The following is a 20,734-nucleotide window of genomic DNA, read 5'->3' as shown; positions in this document are numbered from 1 at the left end:
CTTACAAAAAAGCGACAACAAAAGAATCATAAAAGTAACAAGAAAGATCATTTTGCACAAAAAGGCAATGGCTGATTAACTATTCAAATGGAGAGCTTTCAAATAATGCTGACAAGATCAGATTGTGTCAAGCATCAAGTGAGGCAGACATCACATGTATTTAAAGACTTGAGCTAAAATAGATCAATATCCTGCTAGGAGTTCCTTAGGTAAGAGGTTTCTACAGAGGACAGCATCAGTGCTGAGAGAACTAGGGAAGTCACTTGTTAAATAGAAGACAAAGGGAAATACAGTCTTTGAGCCTTGGAAATGCTCACGCAAGCAGAAGAGTTGTCTTGCTTACTGTGGACACCTCAGAACCAAATTAAAGCTTTGCAAGGCTTTGCAAAGCTTGCAAACGTTGCAAGGACCTCTTACACTTGGCATTTAGGGAATCTTGGACAATTAAACAACAATATATTGTCAGTAGTCACAGATATTCCTGGTATTGAACCTACATCTTAGGGACTAACATAAGTATTTTTGATCCTGTGCAGTCGAATGGCTCAGGTGTCTGCAGGTCCTTTCCAAATGTACAATTCTTGGACTTCTTTTAAAGAAAACACTGAAGTCTCCAGTGAGAGTTTCAAAGAGTTTAAGAACCGTCACATCATTAAAGAAATTAAGAATTGCACTTCAGTCGTACTGTTAACATCACACAATCTGGATACTTTTCCATGAACATCCTCACTTGCTTGGAGTGCTGGAATTCATCACATCCTTCTTTTAAGAGCAGGGCTGTCATTCCCCTGAGTGTACACGATATGTGGTATGTGATGGAGATTCACGTAATTTTTTGTAAGAGAATCCCCAAAATACATCAAATGCAGGAGGGATGGAAGGGAATGCAGCTATTCACACCAACTACTCACAGAACCATTCAGAATGCTTGGGATGCCACAGATCTTTCTCATGGCTTTAAATAATAGAATCAAAACCCCACTATGAATCACACTTTATTGAAAACACAGTTAAAAAAAAAAAAAAAAAAAGCTTCTTCCTACAAAACACTGGAGGTAACATTTCAAACAATGGGGAAAAAAACTACAAACATGGCTTTTCACACAAAAAAAGTCAACCTGACCAAGGCAGCAAGAATTATTTTCATCAAGTTTTGTAACACAGCAAGAACTGAGAACACTGTAACTGAGAACACTGCAAAACATATTTCTGGTTGACCTAAGATACTCTAAGAAGGGTTTGGTGGGGAGAAGGTATTCATACAGAATACCGTTCTGTTTGCATTAGCAAGGAGAGTGTTATTTTTCAGCAGTTTTACCTTGGTCCAACATACCACCATGTGAGAAAAGCTGTTGCTTAAGACTACAGACTCAACAAAGCTTTAAGCACAAACTGAACCAACAAAGTACAACTAAATCCATTCAACATCACTCAGGTTTGCATACAGTTAAGATTGTGCAATTTTTTTCCATTTAGAAAAACTAAGACCAATCTAAATGAGTAACACTATAGGGAAAAAACTGGAAGTGCCTGAGGAGAAGTACCTGCTGCTATTCTTACAGTGACAGCAGTAGCAACATCAACACAAACACTCATTCAGTGCTGTAACTCTTATGGACACACCAGCAGAGGCCACCTGAAGGTAGCCAGGTGTGATGGATGGCCAGCAGCATCCTGGTGCTCTCGTCTCCTCAGTGGGGATTTTAGAGACAGTGCATTTCAGAGTAATGCACGTTTTTTACCTAGGTAATGTAGGATTTGATTCTCAGCCCAAGGAAGTAAAGGACACCTACCCTCCTTTTGTCTACATGTACTTTTTATGCATGTTAAGATTTCAGATTCTTGACCCAAATGCATCCATTTTCTGTCCGCTTATTTTAAAGCAACAGGACTCAGTCCAAATTAGACAAAAGTACTTTGAAGTCCACATCTAAAAAAAAAAAAAAAAAAAAATGAAGAGGCTCCAATTTGTTCTGTAAAACAATATAAAGTCAGGGTGGAAACAGCGACAATGATTTTGTGAAACCAAGTGTTTTGGCCCAGGTTGAGAAAACCCATGGCTGGGGGGAAAACATGTCATACATCAGCTCATTTCCTCCTTAGGCATTTAAACACAACCATTACATTCCCAGCACAGGAACTGCCATCACGCTGCATTTCTTTATGGTCATTTCACATGGAGGTCTGCAATGTTCATACGTTGGCTCCTTCATAAGAGCAGCCTTCTGCATGATCTCAGGTACAAGGAAGTTGCTTCTTGCACTGAAAAGCACGTAGATGGCCTTCACATTACTGGAAGCCAAAAACATGACTAAAGGATTTCCATCTCACTCCAAATTCAGATCTCTTGGTAAATTCTTAGAGCGGCCACACTCTAATGACAGGACTGTTTTAATGGAACCCAGTAGCAGAAAACAGATGAAGTGCAAATGAATGAATAAATACTAATATGTTCGTGACTGAAGAACATCATCGCTGCATCTCTAGTGGTGCTCATAAATGGACTTGAAAAGATGTCAATAACCAATAATTAAGGCCAAGCGTAGCACAGTTTCATCAGCCCTTGAACGTCATCAACTGTATTTAAAATAAGGATTTTTTCTGATGTTCAATTCTAAAGATCAACTAGGAGAAGGATGGAAGAGAAAGAAGACGGTCAGCATAGAGGTGAGCTACAGCCTTCTCCCCAATTCTTCTGCTCCAGTTTCCTAAAACTGTTGTGCACAGTGGGGATTCTGAAAGTTACATTCAGTCCTAATTTCACACAAGATGCAAATTCCTTCCCATGGTTTTGACTACAGACTCTGAGAACATCAATCACAAGTGATCCAAAAGTACAGCAACTAGAACTGTGTAGCAGATGGACAACCCATGGGCCAAGCTCCTCATGCCTCAAAGAAAGGAGGAGCATCACAGGTTCTTTGGGCAGTGCTAGAGACTTCATCTGAACAAAGGGCACTGGGCAAGGCAGGAAGAGGTGGCAGAGGTTATTGCCAGCTGCAGACATCACCTGCACACCAGGTTGGTCTGGAATCCACATCAAAGCAGCTGTCAGCTTGGATTGCTCTCTTGATGAGATCAAAAGCAGAATTTTTTTTAACATTCAAATGCTAATAACGCAACTAGAACAGACTGGTAGTTAACCAACAGCAGTATATTTAAGAGCACAAGATACTAGGTCCTGAAAGATACAGGTGAGAAGAGTCAGGTATATTTGCATCCTTAGACAACCTTTAATGTTATTTCAAGTCAGCACTAAAATGAAAAAATACCAACAGGAAGGGCATGGGGACCTTACAGCCTTAGTTGAAGCTTTTAAAGGTTCACAGTTCATACAAACTTTCTGATCAAACAAAACAAAATTTATTTCTTCTTAAAGAGGTTATAAAATTGGCTATAGTGAGTTGTCCCCACTGAAATGACTTTACCTACATAAAGAATTAATTTAAAAATCAGAGTATGCATAAAATAGTAGGATCTAGCTGCACTCCTGCACTTGGCATTCCCAGTTATACACACTGCTTAAATACAGAACAGATAACGCTCAACTACTGTGCACTGCCTGAGCCCATCAACTTTCTGAAAGAGGAGGAAAAGAAGGGAGAAAGTAGGCCAACCTCAACAAATTCATAGAAAGCTGGATGGATGGGATTGCTCTTTGCTTTTTATCTTCTTCCTGTACATTAGAGGGTAAATTCATTGCAAAAAGGGCCAGCTTGTCCTTCCTATGCAGCAGTGACCCAGATGAGCTGCTGTAGACACGGGTGAGGAACAGGAGGGACTGCTGCAGCCCTCTCACAGCTGTTGTTCCTGGTGGCACACACGTCAGTCACATGGAGGAGAACACGTCCAACTGCAGCACTGTGTGCATCCGTCCCACTCAGCACGGGGCTGCACGAGGTCCTGTCCACACACGCAGCTGCCCCCCGTGTGTCACCCAAGGTGGTACTTTGGAACCAGACAAGGAGAGCAACTTGTCAAATCCTTTAATTTCTATGACACCATGAAGCAGTCAACAGGGGAAAAGACAGTGGAGGAGCAGGGCCGAAGATGAACATCACATTACAAACAGTAAACAAAGCTTCCTACGAAGGCAAAAAACTGTCACTGTATAGTAACCAATACTGCTATTTATCATTTTAAGGTGTTAAATATTGACAGTGTGCTTTACACTTAGAAGAAATCCCACGATATTACAGCTCTGCCACTGCACTTAATATTGTGCTACCAAAACAGAACAAAGCCAAGAAATGGCTGATCTAAAACACCTAATTTACATCTACTTTTTTGGTCTTGTGTGGTATCTAGTTGAAGATGGAAGCATTTATGTGCTTTTTGCCTCCTAAGAAGTGAGGCAGATGTTAATGTTACTAAGATCAGTTGTATATACCTTGAAGGTATAGACCACCTGACTCTACATGAGTCAAAATACTAGGAATGCATCATCACATCCATTAATGAATTACCAGTTGTGTGTATTTAAGTGACCATATGCTTCTGTGAAAAGTATACAGTGACCTGTATCTTACACACAGGATATTTGAAAGTACCACTGGATCTGTAAGGAGTTCTGCATAAGCATGTCATTTTCAAGGCCAAACATATCATAATGCAGACAGTGTTACAATATAAACAGTTGGTTTTTAAACAAAACACTGTCACTAACTGCACAGGGTAGTTCTGAATTTCTTATCCACCACGGAAACCACACAGCAATCCTTAAACATCTGTCATATTCCAATGTAAAATGTTCTCTTACAGGCTTTATCCATCTCTCTGACCACAGAATCCAGAAGGGCTGGGAGCAGGCACGGCTGTAACATTCGCTTTGAAAGAGTTTTCAAGTTCTGCCTGAACCTTGCAGGCTCATCAGCAGGAGCTGCCTCTGTTCAGCTTAAGTAATTGTAAACTCGCTTCCAGAAGCCACATGCACCTCAGAAGCCCATCTCTTCCTGCCTTCTTGGATGCTGGGACAAACATCTCCGAAATGTTCTGTCTCTACTGAGAGAAGTGTGAACACCAAGACCTATGTTGATGCACCCTCAAATCCATTCACTCAAAGACCATATTTATATAAATGCCAAAGCTGCAACAGAAATACTTTAACAAAGCTAACTAGCCTCACTCACAGCTCACCTGCCCCAGTAAGACACTAGGACAACTTTAGTCATACTATCACTTATGTAGACGAGTGGATACATTTCAGATGCTTTTAGCTATAATAACACATAAGGCTGCAAGCTCTGAGAATACCTGAATTATGGCCCTAATAAGAAAACTCCCCGTGTTTAAAATGTAAACGTTCTCAAGCAAATTCTAATTATACCTCCCTGTTCTTGGCTGAGGAACTGACTCAGAAAACCTTTCTCACTGAAAGAGCATTAAACAACAGAAAGAGATGCTTGTAAATCTTAGTAAAAAAAAATAAAGCAATTTTACTTTAAGTCCTCCAAGACTCAGTACAACACATCAACAGTCAGTTTAATAACCCTTGAATTTATACTAATCACACAAAAAGTAACTCCAGCATATTTGCTACAGCTGTATTCATATTATGCCCCAGTTCAAGTCAGAAAAGGCAACCTGCAAAAAAACAAGAAATTCTCAGGTACACTGGAGCATGAGTTTTGAAACTGTCTCAGAAAACAAAGAAAAAAAACCAACTGTCACATTCACACACACACACCTGTAAGTCTACAGCCCAGTGCAGCCATCTCAGTAGACACCAGCCAACAGCTTCTGACACAGAGTTTATCTCAGAACCCCGCTGGAGAGTTAACTGTCACAGCCTCATCACACTCAAGACCTAAAGCCACAAACAGACATACTTCAGTTTAACAGCAACCAGAATAATCAGGAATATTAACTGATCCACTACATACGGAGCACATACTGAAGTTGTCCTCATTCCAATCCGTTTGAACACTACCTGTAACAGAGCAGCACAAAAATGCAACTAGAGTTGGAACAGCTGGGGTTCTGTTGGTGGGTGCTGGTTTTGCCATTTTTCTATTTTTTTTATTATTACCATAGACTGCTAAAAGAATTCCTAAGGCAGCAGTGATGCTAAGAAAAATGACATTACACTCTCTGATGCCATTGTGAATGTAAGGCCTTTGGGCAGTTAAATTGTAACATCACAGAAATTTGTACTACCAAGCTTGAACACACAAGCTTTACTTATCAAACCAACTATGCCATCTCTATAAGCTTAGATTTAATTTATGGTATCTACACATGTAGTCCTATATACATGTTTGTGTGTACATTAAAAAACAGGCTAGTGAAAGATAGTGGATTATGCCACTGAACAGAAATCCTCGTAACTACAGTATAAATTCAGAGACATAATTTACTTCAAATTAAAGAAGATTGTAAAAAAAAAAAAAAAAACCAAAAAAAACACACAACTACAACCACAGCCTCCTAGACTTGTGCAACTTGCATGAGTTACAAGTACTACTTATACACAGGAGTTCATACAGAATTTTACAGGGATGTACTTGGTAGGGTGAGTGACCTCCACAGCACCACATCATTACAGAATTGTAAGAGTTGTGACATGGGGTCTACCCAGATTTTTTTTTTTTTTCCTCCAAAGCACACTAGGCTCAGATTTAACACTGAAGTAAATCTTCACAGTGTGGCTCACTATTTCATTAGACATTGCCTGACTTCCAGTAAAGCAACTGGCATTTACAGCTGGGAACAGAACTGAAAACGCTGGCCTTCCAAGAAAGCTTCATGCTATCAGACCGAGTCCGACATCATCTGTGGTCTTTATCAGTAACTTTCTTTTTTAAAACATTTTTAGTGGAACTGCTTATCTACTGTCAAGGATGCCCATTCCAAGTAGCTTACATTTCCAATAAGGGTCATACCGGGCTTCAAGTGTATCTTTTTTTTTCTTTTTTTCTTTTTTTTCAAAGTCCCAAAGTTATTCTTTACAACCTGTGTCTGCATTACACAGGAGATACTATGCTTTCAGAGGCTAGCAGGTTTGTATCTAAGAATAAGAGACTGTCAATAAAAAGAAATTAATTATTCTCTTCAGCTTCCAGTCTTCAAGGCACCTCCTGCATTAACTTACTGGGAAATAAACAAGCAGACCAGAAGTTAACTGGAAAGAGAAGAATCTGATACAGCTAAGTTCCTCAGAAGCACACAGCATCAAGAAATGAGACAAGGCTGGACCCAGATTATCAGCAAGAGAACAATATAAAAAAGCTGATGAGATGTCGGGAATGCCATGAGGTTGATGTTTTCAGCTCTGTTGATTGCAGGTGATTGTCAATCACAGTGTTTTCTGATGCCCATTTGCAGATGCCTTTGTCTCTGAGTCTCTTGGATTGTTTGACAGATGAAGTTTATCTAATCCTGAAAAACATTACACAATAAGGAAAAAAGTGAGATTCCTCCAAATTTCATGCATACAGCTATTCAGAAAAATACATGCAGACTAAAAACTGCTTCAACTAAGCACTCTCTCAAATCAACTGTGCAACTTCTCTGAAAGTATTTTAGCATAAAATTCAATGGACAGATTTACACACTACTTCCCTAGTCACCTGTTCCCCTAGAGCTTGAAAACTCAACATCAAAAAAGACAGAATGGCTTCTGTTAGTCCTACAGTATCAGTCATTTTGCAGTGCCCTATTTAGTAGCTCTGAAACTAACTTAACTGCCTCCAGAAGAAAGGCTCATTCTAGGATTTTGTTCAGCAAGTTCCCAACTCGGAAAGCAGTAGTCAATGAAAACTAATACAAGTACCTTTTAGACACTACAAACTGAGTCCATGTTTATAAACAAACCCTGAAGTCTCACTGTTAGCCCATTCCATTTAAGCAAATACTATTCTGTAAAAAGGAGCTTCATTTATTAGTTGACATGAGATGCAGTAACAACTTCTTACTATCAAATTTTTTTCTCACCTTTTTTATATGGCCAGACTTGCAAATTCCTGAACATGAAAGCATGATTTGATCAAAATCCTGTTACCAACTCTAGTTGTTACTCAGCCAGTTATTAAGATCCCATACATTTTGTACAAGGACTTTGTAAACATGTAGCACTTAAAAAAACATCAAAACAAAGCAGCTGAGATTTCCACTAACCTATTTTTAGTGAATTAATAAGTTGCTTTGAAAAGCAAACAAACACAGCACATGAACATTTACATTTTGGAATGCAGAATCTGAAAGCAGCTCAATATAATACACATAACAAAAATTTAAGGATTAGGTGTCTCTGTTAGGGTAAAAAGACAAGAAGAAAGATTAAAATCTCTTACTTCTGCCTTCCAATTGCCAATAAATGCCAAGTTCCCCTTAAGAATTACTGACAACCACTGCTCACACTTTGATACATATTCAGACTTCTGCATGCTCAGGAGCAGCAAAGAATATGTTCTATGCCTTCACAACATGGAAGTAACACTACAAGGTATCAATGCTAGAGAAAAGTAATATGAAGTATAAACTAAATTTCCAGTACTATTATTACCTAATGCCTTCAGGAGCTCTTCTCGCACAGCAGAAGTGAACTTTCTGACCAGACATAATGTTGTCATGATAGCAAAGAGCAAGTTGTAAGATAATACAATATAGAAGTTTCCCAGCCAGTTAAACCTTCCGAAGTCTCCAAGCAGATCAAATCGAGTAATTCCTGTTAAAATTGAATTTGAGACTTGCATTAAAACATTGATTACATTTTCAGAAAAACACACAACTATCACTCTGTGGAAGTGAAGTAGTTTCAGACAACATACAGTAAGATGTGGTTAAATAGACAAGAAAGTGCTATCAAGTCACTTGCCTCTATGACTACCATAAAACTAAGACATTTAGCAAAATGCTTTCTTAGGTTTCCTAGCAAAATGTTTGAATAATGAGAGCTCAACTCCTTACTTTAAATAAGAATTCTGCCGTTAAAGTTTCAATAAAAATAACTGGGAAAAGTCAACACTAGAATGAAAAATGTCTGAAATTTCAGTTTCTGTGAAATCTGTTTCAGAAAAAACGTTAAAATACATTGTGGATTTTCTTGTTGAAAAACACAGGCAGCACAGGTTCCACGAGAACCACAACACTGAGCTTTTGTATGTCTGTGCTCTTCAGAGCATCTACTCTTGAAACTGAAGTTTAAAGACTTCTTTCCAACCACAGCTTTCTTCCCAGAGCTATCCGCCTCTGTTTTCACAGAAGGAAAAGAGCCTGGCTGAAAGATGGCACCGACAGGTCATCTTCACAGCTTTTTACAAGGGTAGACTGTGATAGACAAGGAGGAATGGTTTTAAGCTCAAGAAGGGAAGGTTTAGATTGGATGTCAGGTGGAAATTCTTTTCAGAGACAGTGGTGAGGTAATGGAACAGGCTGCCCAGAAGTTATGGACACTCTGTCCCTGGAGGTGCTGAAGACCACGTTGGATGAGGACCTGGACAGCCTGGTCCAGTACCAGATCTGGAGGTTGGTGGCCCTGCTTGTGGCAAGGGGCTGGAACTTGGTGATCCTTGGGGTCCCTTTCAACCCAAGCCATTCTATGACTTTATAATACACAAATAATGATTGTCTAGGATCAATGAGCTGTTACATACCTAAAAACTCGACTCAGAAAATGTCATGACAACATGTTCTCACAGTTCAGACTAACACTGTGAAGGAAGGAAACCTTGTACCAGAACTAAAGGCATCATAAACTAGAAGTGTTCCTGCAGGATCTGGAATATTTTTCTATCATTTTATTTTTGAAAAGACTGAGGCCTTTGAGAACTACAACTTCACCAGCAATACTAAGTGAAGAGACAGAATGAGAGGTCAGCTGCCTTCCTTTCAAAGGTAAGCTCAGCACTTACAAACCTCACTGTGCCATAATTTAGGTTCAGACCCTCAAGACTCCTCAGCCAGCCATCATCATATTAGAAGGCAGATGTTTCTTGTACTCAGTCATTTAAATTGAAAAAAAAAAAAAAAAAAAAAACTGAATCAACTTTTGGGTTCAAGCAAAACATGACACAATGAAGAAAATGAGAAAAGTTTGAAAGGATAAAGGAGGTTTAAAAAAATCAACCTAAAGTTGACCAAAACAGCAAAAGAGAAGCAAGTAGAAATAAAGCAAGAGAAATGAAGCACAAGCTGACTGAATAAGTGGTAAGCAGTTGAAAAATAACAGTTGTTTTCACACTTGAAGCCAAACAGTGCCCTTAAGAACATTTTCAAAGCAGCAGAGTGTTTTACTCAGGCTGCAGAGCTACAGGAAAACTGAGAAAGTCAAACCTGAATGTATAGACTTCCAGACCCTCAAAGGAAAAGAAACAAAACAGGCAGAAAATTGGGTGAATTTATCTGGACACAAAGGGGTTCAGAAGAATAGCTGGCAATGGTGTGGGAGTTCCAAGGACAAACAAAAATGAAGCACAACACTTCTGTAACATAAGCTACACATTTTCCCCTTACAAATACAAAAAAGTCACTGCTCATGAGAAAATCAGACAGCATCATTCCGTAGGCGTGCTGGGGAAAAGGTTAACAAGCTTTTGTGACTCCTCAGAAGCACAATCTACACAGCCTGTAGAAAAAAGAAAGAGTTCCCAAGACCACAACTTGAAAAGCTGCTCAGAACTGAAAGCTGCAGCTCTAGTGGACATTTATCCATGAAAGTTCACGACAGTTTTCCAAATGAAGCACTAAATAATTGTTCAGGCTTAAAAAAAATCAGGTTTTAAAAAAGCTGTTCAGGTTAAAAAAGAAACACTATTTTAAATTATATTTGCAAATGAGTTTCATATGGTGTTTTGCTGTACCATTACAAGCAAGAGAAGAATTCTGTACAGCTTTCATCATATCAGAAAATTCCATTTAGTTCACAATTCTTTGTTTCTATATTTCTATCTGTAAGTGCCCTGTTCTCCATTTGCCTCATAGCAATACAGTGTTGGTGGGAAACAATTTTCAAGCAGGACTACTAAGGCTGAAAAGCTCTGATAAAATTAGTTTAGCTTAGTAAAAGCTATCACGGACTAAGATTAGAGACAGCTCATCTACATAAGTACACTGTTTAACATTAAAAAACTCTGCTATTTCCATCTTTAAGACTTGAAGAAGGTCCCATATCAGATAACTTTTGCTATTTTATCTTTCACATAACAAGAATATTTAGTGCTTTCTGTACAGTCTAGAAACTTACTTATTTAATGATCTGAAAAGACGATGAATCTGCTTAACATATTTCTTTCTTTTCACCTTCTCAGTCCCACAGGGCAGTAGCATGTAGTGCAACACATGTTGATATTTTTGCAAAGCGCCACATGACTCACTGTACTCTAACACACTCTATTAATCCTGTTTGGACAGCTGTGTCTGTGCATTTGTTAGCTGTGTGTTAATTGTTCCATCTTTTTTCTTCTTTTATTTATCTCTATGGCAAACTATTCAGGAATTTCATTTGTCGGCTTTTTTTTTTTTTTTAAGTGAGTTTTACCATTAATCTGTTTCCTACGAGACAACAATGCACCCAGCATGTATACTTTCTTCCACAGAAACCACTTATTATCAACCGTTGATCTCACAGATCATTAACAATGATTTTTTTTAACAAAGAAATGATTATTGCAGTAAGGCAGCGAACACAATCCTAATGTTACAATTCTATTTTAATACACTAATTTTTCAACACAATCTTCCTCAGCACTGGAAGTGTTGTACAAAGGTCTTAAACTAGCTGTGTGCTAACTCTGCCTTAAATACCTGACCTACTCCTTTATTTATTTCAAGTTTTGCTACAGTTTTGTGTTTGTTTCTTTTTTTAAGATGTGAGTTTTAGAGAGCATACTTCAGGATTCAACATTCCCACATGCATTACACTGCAGTCATTCACTCATTCATCATGTTACGTTTCTTTATGTTAAAGAACTGATTTAGTACGTAACACTCATCTGTAGATATACACCACAAAAATATACAGTATAGCTTAGTGAAAACACTAGTTACTCTTGATTTGACTGTATTCTGGTTGGAAATAATCAGCTACAGAACTGCTGCAGTACAAGTTGCTGCTCTGTGGACCTTTAACTTTTAGAATTTGAGCTGAAGATGAACAAATTCAACAAAGCTAAGATACAAAACATCCTAAACATCTTGTCTTTCCAACTGGCTAAGTTGTTCATTTTGAATGCTACTGCTGGTTCTTTAAAAAAAAAAAAACAACATGAGAATTGCTTCAATTCTGCAATGTTAGAGTCGTGTGATTTGCATTTTAAAACTGAAGGAATGCAAAGTGCAAGAAGATTCAGTGAAAATGGAAGCAGCCTGGTTATCACAGTGCCAAACAGAATTAATCAACAAAGATTCATTAGATTATTTTAGAAGGCAAGTCCGCTTAACGTTACTTCATTTTATATTTGAAATCCTCAAATGTATTTTCTCCATAAAAACAAAGGGCTGTAATTTGACAGTGAACATGACACTATTTTTTTCTGCCCTGTATGTACCATGTATGTATGTATGTATGTACCATGTATTCTTCACAACATCTCCTTTCAATAATTTTGAAATCTGACCTGCCTTTTTAAAAGTATTCTCTAGAAAATGCACTGCTGCTGTTTTTTAAATGCACGTTTGTCAGAATAATAAACAGCTCATGTTATAGAAAGGGTCCCAAACACAGACAACAACATGAGAATTACAACTACACGTTTTGCTGCTCAGTTGTTCGGGTTTTTTTAACCCATTATTAAATGCCCTTTATTCTAACATTTTGTATTACAACATTCTACGCTTCACTTACCCAGTGTCCTTGACATCACTGGCAAAGCTGAGCTCAGCACCAAGATTGAGACACAGTTTCCAATTATCTGTTTGAATATGTCAGATAGCATTGAGATGATAAACAGGACCGTCAAATGAAAAAAACAAACAAACAAGAAAATCTGGTCAAGATATAGGAAAAACAATTGCATAAAATATTGTTCAAAACGTATCTTAACAATTCTACAACCTGTTGGTAGTCTTGATTACCTCTGTAACACCTCTCCACATGGTGTTGCACAATTGATCATCCAAGAGTTTAAAAAAAAAAAATCAAATATGTATTCATTGATTTTTAATCAAAGCATTAAGATTCAAAGCTACTATGTTGCAAAGCATCAACTATTTAATTCCTGCAAACTGTTTAGAAAAGAACCATTCCATGAGCTTAAGTAGATGACTGATACATCAGCTTAAGCTTTGTATGTAACTGCTTGCAGGATTAGAATTGTTTGAAAAAATTACAACAAAGAGTTTCCTTTCAATTGAATGCCTGTTGGCCACTTTAAATAGTATGAAAAAAAATCACAGCTGTTACATTTTACTCCAGTTCTGGTAAAGCCTTTTATAAAGAGTAATTGAAACTTCTTTCTCTCAGGAAGGATCACTTTCTTCAGCCCCAACTCTATCAGAATTCTAAAGAACTCCAAACACCTTAAAAGAGGGTAGATATTCATGCATCACTACTTATTTCTATACTATTTTTGTATACTGTAAACAAACTATACAACCATTAAGAATATTCTAACTCCCTAACTAATCTGCTATAACCACTCCATGTTTACCTACTTCCCCCTTCCCAATAATTTATGGCAAAAACATTTTTATCCAATATCTTTTCTTCATAGTGAAACACACTGATATATAATTAAATACAACATCTGTTCCTTGGTTACTGATCACCTCCCCTTGTCAGCTCTGGGAATATTTTGCAAAAAAAAAAAAACCAAAAAAACATGTTCTTCAGCGTTAGGTAACAGCATTTGTTGTACTCAAGCCAGTGCTAAATTGCAGAAAGTCAAATTAGCCTCAAACTGCAAACTGTTGCTGAATAGACCTCCTCAGTCTTAGTTTAATTATTCAAATTTGAATTACTCTGTCTGTATTACTTCTAGCAACCAAGTTCTTCAGATTTCAAACAAGCTCCTTGAAGTACAGTTAGGCACAATCAAAGTTACTCATTAGCAATACATTTCCTTTGAAAAAAAGTTCTTTCACCAGCTTTTCTATAGCTGGTAAAAAGCTGGGAATAGCAGAGCTTGTTAACAAGTGAATGGATGCCATCCAAACTAAACAGAGCACATCCCTTTTCCCACTCATTCAGCATTTTGAAAATCTTCCAGTTTGTGTTTACGCAGCTTACAAACAAATAATGATCACTGCAAATGAGCCATTCGGGGCAATTACTAACCAAAAGAGTCAGTTTGTCTTGGGTGGCAAGAGAGAGGAGGGGGCTGTCACCATCACAGAATTTACCTTACCTTTGTCATAGTTGTATCATCCTTCCTGGGAATGAAATTTTCAAAAAAACGAAGGCTGTAGAAGCCAACAACAGAGGATACCATGAGATAGCTGTGAGAATCAAGGAAAAAGGAACCTCCAAAGAATGTAAGTTTCACTCAAGTCCTCAGCAGTCTCCTAAAAGTCTTAAGAACCAGCGGGCCCCCCCCCCCCCCCCAAAAAACACACTTGGAGTGCTTGAGAAAGACTGACCTATCTCTTTCTTCTTTCCAAGCGCCTTAGTAAATCACCACTGTCCCAGAAAACTAGACAGAATGCTTGTTAACAGACAGAATTCTTAAAGAAAGGATACAAAATCAAAATGATTTCAAGTGCTGCTCCCACAAAACCAAAGGTGGATAGGGATGCATTTCCTATTCCAGGTCCCTAGGAGAAAAATATTTTGCATAATTTAATAACATACACACAACATATATACACAGTTCAATTATACATCTTAGATGAAACAAACCTTTTTCTTAATTATTTAAGGATCATTCTGATGTTCTGTAACCTGTAAGCCTCACATCCCTTGCAATTGCATCATCTAGCTTTCAAACTTGAGTGAAATGCAGCATAAGTTACAAAGTTTTGCAATTCATGTATGTTGCATCTATCCACCATATTAGTGGAGAACTAAACTAAAACAGGAGATTGCCAAAGACGAGCAGCTGTTCACAATGCAACAAACAGCACAGCCAACAAACTGAATGGCTTTTACAGCTCTGCAACGTCATATATAGCTACAGGCACGGGAAAGCATTACCAACTCACATACCCTTGTGATTAAAAGGACTACTACTCAGTATGCTATCTTTTACTTTCTTGAAGTTTTTTTGGTTGTTCATCATGAAGGAGGAAAAAACACGTTTTGAAAGATGAACACAATGATCTGAAAGGCTTTTCGTATAGTTTCTTTACTACCTTTGTTTTTTCCTTAAACTGATCATTTCTAGACTGTATAAAAGTAGATCATGCCAGAAAAATGCAAAACTCCAAATCAGTTATTTACCTGACTGACTGTTACATGTTTGTAAAGATTATGGACTGGTTTATTAAGAACTCTCTGTATCATGAGGTGTAGCAAATGCTTCAGCAGAGCTGAAACCCAGAAGCAACTTCATAAAGTTTCAAAGTGCACTTTTGTCAAGTCTCCAAAGTGTTACCAAGACTATAGAAACTGCGTAAGAAAAGTTTACTTTACCCCTGATCCTTTTGGCATTGCAGTCTCATCCACCAACAGGTAAAGAATGTTGAAAGCGACCAATAGAACTGAGATGGACTATGAAGAAGAAGAAACAATCTAATTAATTAAAAGGATTCCACATTTGAACAATGAGTATGTATATCCTCACTGGAATTCACAATGGTAAGTTCTTTCAAAATGATCAGGAGAAGTATTAAGTTTATTGCTCAAAGATGTTACCCAGAATTTTTAAAACAACACCCCCAAATGACTGAAGAATTCTTCATTATTCTTCCTTTTAAAAATTGGAATTCTTACTGTCTCAATCAGTAGTAATATCATAACAGCTGGATACACTAAATTCCTCTCCCAAGCAGAAGCTTTTTTCCGACGCTCTGTTCAGAAGAGAAACACAGAAGCATATTAACATCCATCAGCTCAGAGCAAAACAAACAACAATTATTTAGGGTTCCACAAAGTCTTGCATGCAGATAACAAAGTAATCTTCTCTCAAATTGACAACAATCAGTTCATCATATTAACCACTCTGAAGAGAGGTACAAAGCAATGCCCAAAAATGAAGACTACTCTGAGAAAAGTTAAGGAGAAGTACAGAAGCAAATTTTTCTTTCTTGTTCAACAGTATTTCCACCATAACATTTCTTCCCCTGGCATGCAGAGGTTAAACTACAATGAATTTAAAAACACTTTGTTTACTCAGTTCATAAAGTCTTCTAGATAATGGCCGTGCTTCTGTAAGGTAATATTACACTGAATATTGAGATACATAAAAAAGAGCAGAACTGTATGTATATTATAGTGTGAACTCAAGGGTAATTTAAATATCTAATTTTTTTTTCTTTTATCACATAAATGACAAAATAGGAGACTAGCATACTTTAGATATACTGACATACAATACGACCAAAAAGAAAAGTCAGCAGCTTCTTACTGCAGTCTTACCTCTGCACACTGATAAATGCAAAGTATTGCAAGCCTGTGAATAAGTAAGGAGACTCCTACTGGGTGGCTGCCAAATAGTCACAAATGTCACAATACACAAAAATGATTGTGCTACTGATCTCCATGCCAGGATGCCAAGTATTACAATTTCTTCATAATTGCATTAAAATTAAGATCCAAATCAGACTCTCTTTTAAAACATTTGTTAGACAGATACAACGATTCCATGTAAGGCAATTCTAGAACCAACGGCAGTTTGAAAGGACTGAAAATGCACATATTTAATTAGAAACAATCGGAATTAATTGGGTGACTGTTGCAAACTGAACATAGTACCTTAAAGTCACTTAAGTTGCAATCCACGTGGAACAGTATGAAAAGCATATTACCTAGATTTGTTTTCTTGCACTTCACTTTTTCAAGCTCCCATTCCAACTCTACTGTCTGGTTTTCCAATGTGGAAGATATCCCTTTTAAAACACAAGACATTATTTTGTTTTGGATGGGACCAAATATAGTACTGCAGGACATACTGTGAATATTCAGATTTAGGAGACATTAACACTTGTGGGTTCAAGCTGCAGCTGTCTTTCTGATATTCTTCAACAACTTTTTAAAAATCACTAATGGTGTGGCAGCCTGACATAGAATTGCTAGTATGCCTCATTCTTTTGCCTCCATACGACTACCATATCAAGAAGCAAAGAATCTCTGGATGTCCTTCAAGAGCATTATTATTTAGCAATTTAAAGACAAAATGCACTTCTGCCCCAAATTAAGCCAGGTGGTGACTGGACCTCCAGTTTCAACTTCTATCTCTCCTTCCTCTTTCTTAGCCTCTCAGCCTCCATACTGCTGTTCTACCTCTACCTTCTGCCCTTATCTCCATTTTACCACCAGCCCATTGTAGTCAGCTACTCTGTGCTGCAGCGCTCCTGCCAACAACAATTCAATCTTCCTCACAGCCACCTATGAGATTCCATTCTTTCACACTCCTTAGTTTATAGCGTATACGTGTCACTAATAACTAATTCCTCAAACTCCTTCCTCTACACCAGCTGAAAATTGGCAACAGCATCAGTACTTCTCTGACACGCTCATCTTCTGCCTAGAAGTTAATCATCAAGTCTTTCTCCCCTCCCCCAGGTAGGTCTAGGGAAGTCAGCCCATCTTTCCTCTCCATCCTTTTCAACCTCCAATTCTCCTTCAGCCAATCAAACTTCTCAGTGCAAGCACACTTAGGTTTCTACCCTTGACTCCAATTGCTGGCTATCTCTTGGCCTCACCTCTGATGGCAGGCTAACCTGTAATAGCATAATATTCCAGCTGTTTTTTTGTTGGTTTTTTTTTTTAATGCTAATAAATTTCCATGAGACTAATAGCATGAACAGGCTTTTATCTCATATCTCAATAATTTGCCTACAAAAACTAGATAGCACATAGATTGCTGGCATGCTAACACTACTTTACGGTCCAGTTTAATTGTTTCCTTATTTTCTCTTCTCTGTTGATCAGTCTAACAATTTCAGTACAAGGCAAGAAGATAAATTTATCATCCTCCACCCTTCATATTCTTGCAGTATTCTGCTATGTGACATGCTAAATGAACATTAAAATAAACAAGCATATTTCTTAATTTTTTTTTTTTTTGGAGAAACATTGAGTAGGAATTTTTCAATGCAGAAATTTTCAGCACAAAAATCTTCCAGAAATCCATTTCTGAAATGTTTCACTGCATGTGTCTTTAACACAAAGGAAATGTGTTATATGCAAAAATGTGTGATGTTTGAATTTATCTTTCTTATGCACGTTGTATCACTGATATGATAATATTTATATTGGCTTTGAATCTTATAAAGATCTTGAATCCTAGAACTTACCACAAAGATGTATAAATGCTGTTTGTTCTAACAATTTTCACTGACTTGAACTGAAGCGTCTGCAATGGTCATTATTTAAAATATATGTTCAGAAATGAAACAGTCATCAAAATATGGTGGTGTTTTGTGTCAGATTTTTTTTTGTTTTAATTTTTAAACAAGTCTCATCATCATTATAAAAATAAGCTGATGCATTTCCTACTCCTAAGACAGTGTTTTGTGGAACAACTAATTACTGTAAGTTGAATTAACACAGCTTTAGAGCTCAGTTGAAAAAGTTTCCAGAACCTTAATGGAAGCAGTTAAAATAAGAAAAGTTGGCATCTAATATTCTCCTCTCCATAATTGACTTAGTGGACTCTAGGGGAAGCCTTTATTTGAGGTACATGCAGCTTTTTCCCTTTCAATATAAGTACTCAGAGCTCAAGACTGATATCTATGGGAGTCTTTCCAACAAAGTCAGCATAATCAAATTAGATCTCTAATGAGACACTTTCATACATATTCTGAATCGTATCTAAGTGCTGTTGTGGTTCCTCCTTAAAAGTAGCAAACAGGTTACTATACAAAAGGATATTTTATGAGCAGGGAAGGTGAAGTTTCAGATCAGTCAAAAGAGTGTTTGAAAAGGATGCAGCTAAATTCTTAAAAGCTATACACCATTAGCTTTATTTCAAACATGCACAAAGTTCAATGTCAGCGCTGTCTAGCCAATAAATCAAATTGGTAGACAAGACTTGTTTGGACTAGCAATGAAAAGTTAGAAGGGATTCTCCAAGAAAGCCACAAAGCAGCTCATTTAAGGTCAATTTAACGGTATTATTCTGTTTTTCTTCCAGCCCCGACATAAGATTTCAGTACCTCAAAGGAAATTGTAAGAGTATCTATTTGCATTCCCCCTAGGTGATTGGCAGTTCAACACCAATTAGTTCAAAATTACACTGTTACTAGCGTGCAATAAAAACAACACCTTTCATCTTTCTTACATAAGTAAGGATACCTTCAGAGCCAATAACTTTGATCAAGTAAGTATTTTTGATCCTACCCCACCCGTCTCTTTGGATTCAGGAAAACTAATAGCTGAAGGCAACTTTTTTCTTTTAATATAAAAAAGTCCCAGCTTTATTCTTCAACTGTAGGAGTGATGTGGGTACTGAAATATAATACACTGGAAACAAACATTTTCCCAAATCCCAGTATCTCTTCAACAGATAAAAATACTAGGGTAGATAACGTGATCAAACCCCTCCCTCTCTCCCCCTCCAATTTTCACTTCGGTACTGCAGAAGGGAGAAAATTAATTTTCACAAAGAAAACAAGCAGTTTCCCAGATAGATTTGTGTTCAAATAAGAGGAGGTTTACATAAAATTTTATCAATTACACCACAGCCACAATAGTTACATCCACACTGAGAAAGAAGGGCACAGCTCACACAGCCAAACTCTTCAAGAGATGTTTTACCCAGCCAACCCTGTCTGAACAGAGATTCATGCTAACCCCTGACTACATCCAGGCATTGTCTGAGGAAACATTAATTAGGACTGACCACAGTAATACTAGGTGTGAAAGCAATTATTCCACCACAAAATAATCAGCACTGATAACCACCAAGTACTGTTTAAGGCTGTGAAGAAAGGCCAAGAGGTCTGGGGCTGTTCAGTCTGGAGAAGACTGAAGAGGGGTCTTATCAATGCTTATAAATATCTAACAGGCAGGAGTCAAGCAGATGAGGCCAGGCTCTTCCCAGTGGCGCCCAGTGCCAGAAGAAGAAGCAAATGGCTCTGGCTGGAACACAGAAATTCTCTAGGGAACCTGCTTTAGCAAAGGTTTGAACTAGATGATCTCCAGAGATCTCTCCCAATCCCTATGATTCTGTGATCCTCTGAAATATGGACTCTATTTTCACAGTGTAATTTGTGTCTTAGAAAGACTTCTGGCAGAGAGGATGAAACTTTCCAGCCTTGCCACATAAATGAGAACTGTACTTAATTACTTTAATAATTACTCACAGAAATCTTGCAGAATGCCTTGTGCATGTAACATCCACCTCCACGCTATTTAGAAGTTAAGCTAAAAAGCAGATAAAATCTTAAGTCCACTATTTTTCTCTGTATACTGAAGTATATGCTCTCGAGCTTTTCTCCAGATAGCAGTGTCAACAGCATTCCTTCAGCACGTGAAGCAGAAGAATTCAGTTCCCTCTTCTAAGAAGAATTAAGCATCACATCATTCATCTCTCCAGCTCTATGAGATATGTGTGGATTGCAGTTCTACTTTATGCTGGATTCCAAACAATTCATCAAAAAAGACCCAATCTTTCTGCTAGCACAGGTGACTTCCTTAGCAAGAAGACCAAAATGTAGGTCCAATTAAGGTTTCTAGTAGATCCATCTCAGAAGTGAT

The 20,734-nt window shown here is 37.7% G+C and overlaps 1 protein-coding gene across 2 annotated transcripts in view; it reads right to left on the bottom strand.

The window, feature by feature from the left end:
- Positions 1 to 2,164: 2,164 nt before the first annotated feature.
- Positions 2,165 to 20,734, bottom strand: part of LMBR1 (limb development membrane protein 1) — a 64,633-nt gene continuing 46,063 nt past the window's right edge. Inside the window, exons 10-18 of one of the 2 annotated variants that reach the window (XR_006168477.1) lie at positions 16,840 to 16,920; positions 15,806 to 15,882; positions 15,506 to 15,583; positions 14,615 to 14,688; positions 14,283 to 14,373; positions 12,782 to 12,848; positions 8,504 to 8,665; positions 5,687 to 7,377; positions 2,165 to 5,583 (exon numbers count right to left, since the gene is read on the bottom strand). Coding sequence is in view for 1 of the 2 variants with exons in the window: in XM_042816913.1 (XP_042672847.1) it covers positions 7,295 to 7,377; positions 8,504 to 8,665; positions 12,782 to 12,848; positions 14,283 to 14,373; positions 14,615 to 14,688; positions 15,506 to 15,583; positions 15,806 to 15,882; positions 16,840 to 16,920 (713 nt within the window). In the remaining variant the exon portion in view is untranslated. Of the gene's footprint in view, positions 7,378 to 8,503; positions 8,666 to 12,781; positions 12,849 to 14,282; positions 14,374 to 14,614; positions 14,689 to 15,505; positions 15,584 to 15,805; positions 15,883 to 16,839; positions 16,921 to 20,734 lie in introns of both variants that reach the window. The other variant, XM_042816913.1, reaches the window with a different exon arrangement.

Source organism: Centrocercus urophasianus, unplaced genomic scaffold, assembly GCF_019232065.1.
Source record: "Centrocercus urophasianus isolate 14NV4802_14NV808 unplaced genomic scaffold, USGS_Curo_1.0 seq_16, whole genome shotgun sequence".
In the NCBI taxonomy this organism is placed as follows: domain Eukaryota; kingdom Metazoa; phylum Chordata; class Aves; order Galliformes; family Phasianidae; genus Centrocercus; species Centrocercus urophasianus.
The sequence above is the reverse complement of the archived record's forward strand: the minus strand, read 5'-3'. Positions and strand labels throughout refer to the sequence as shown.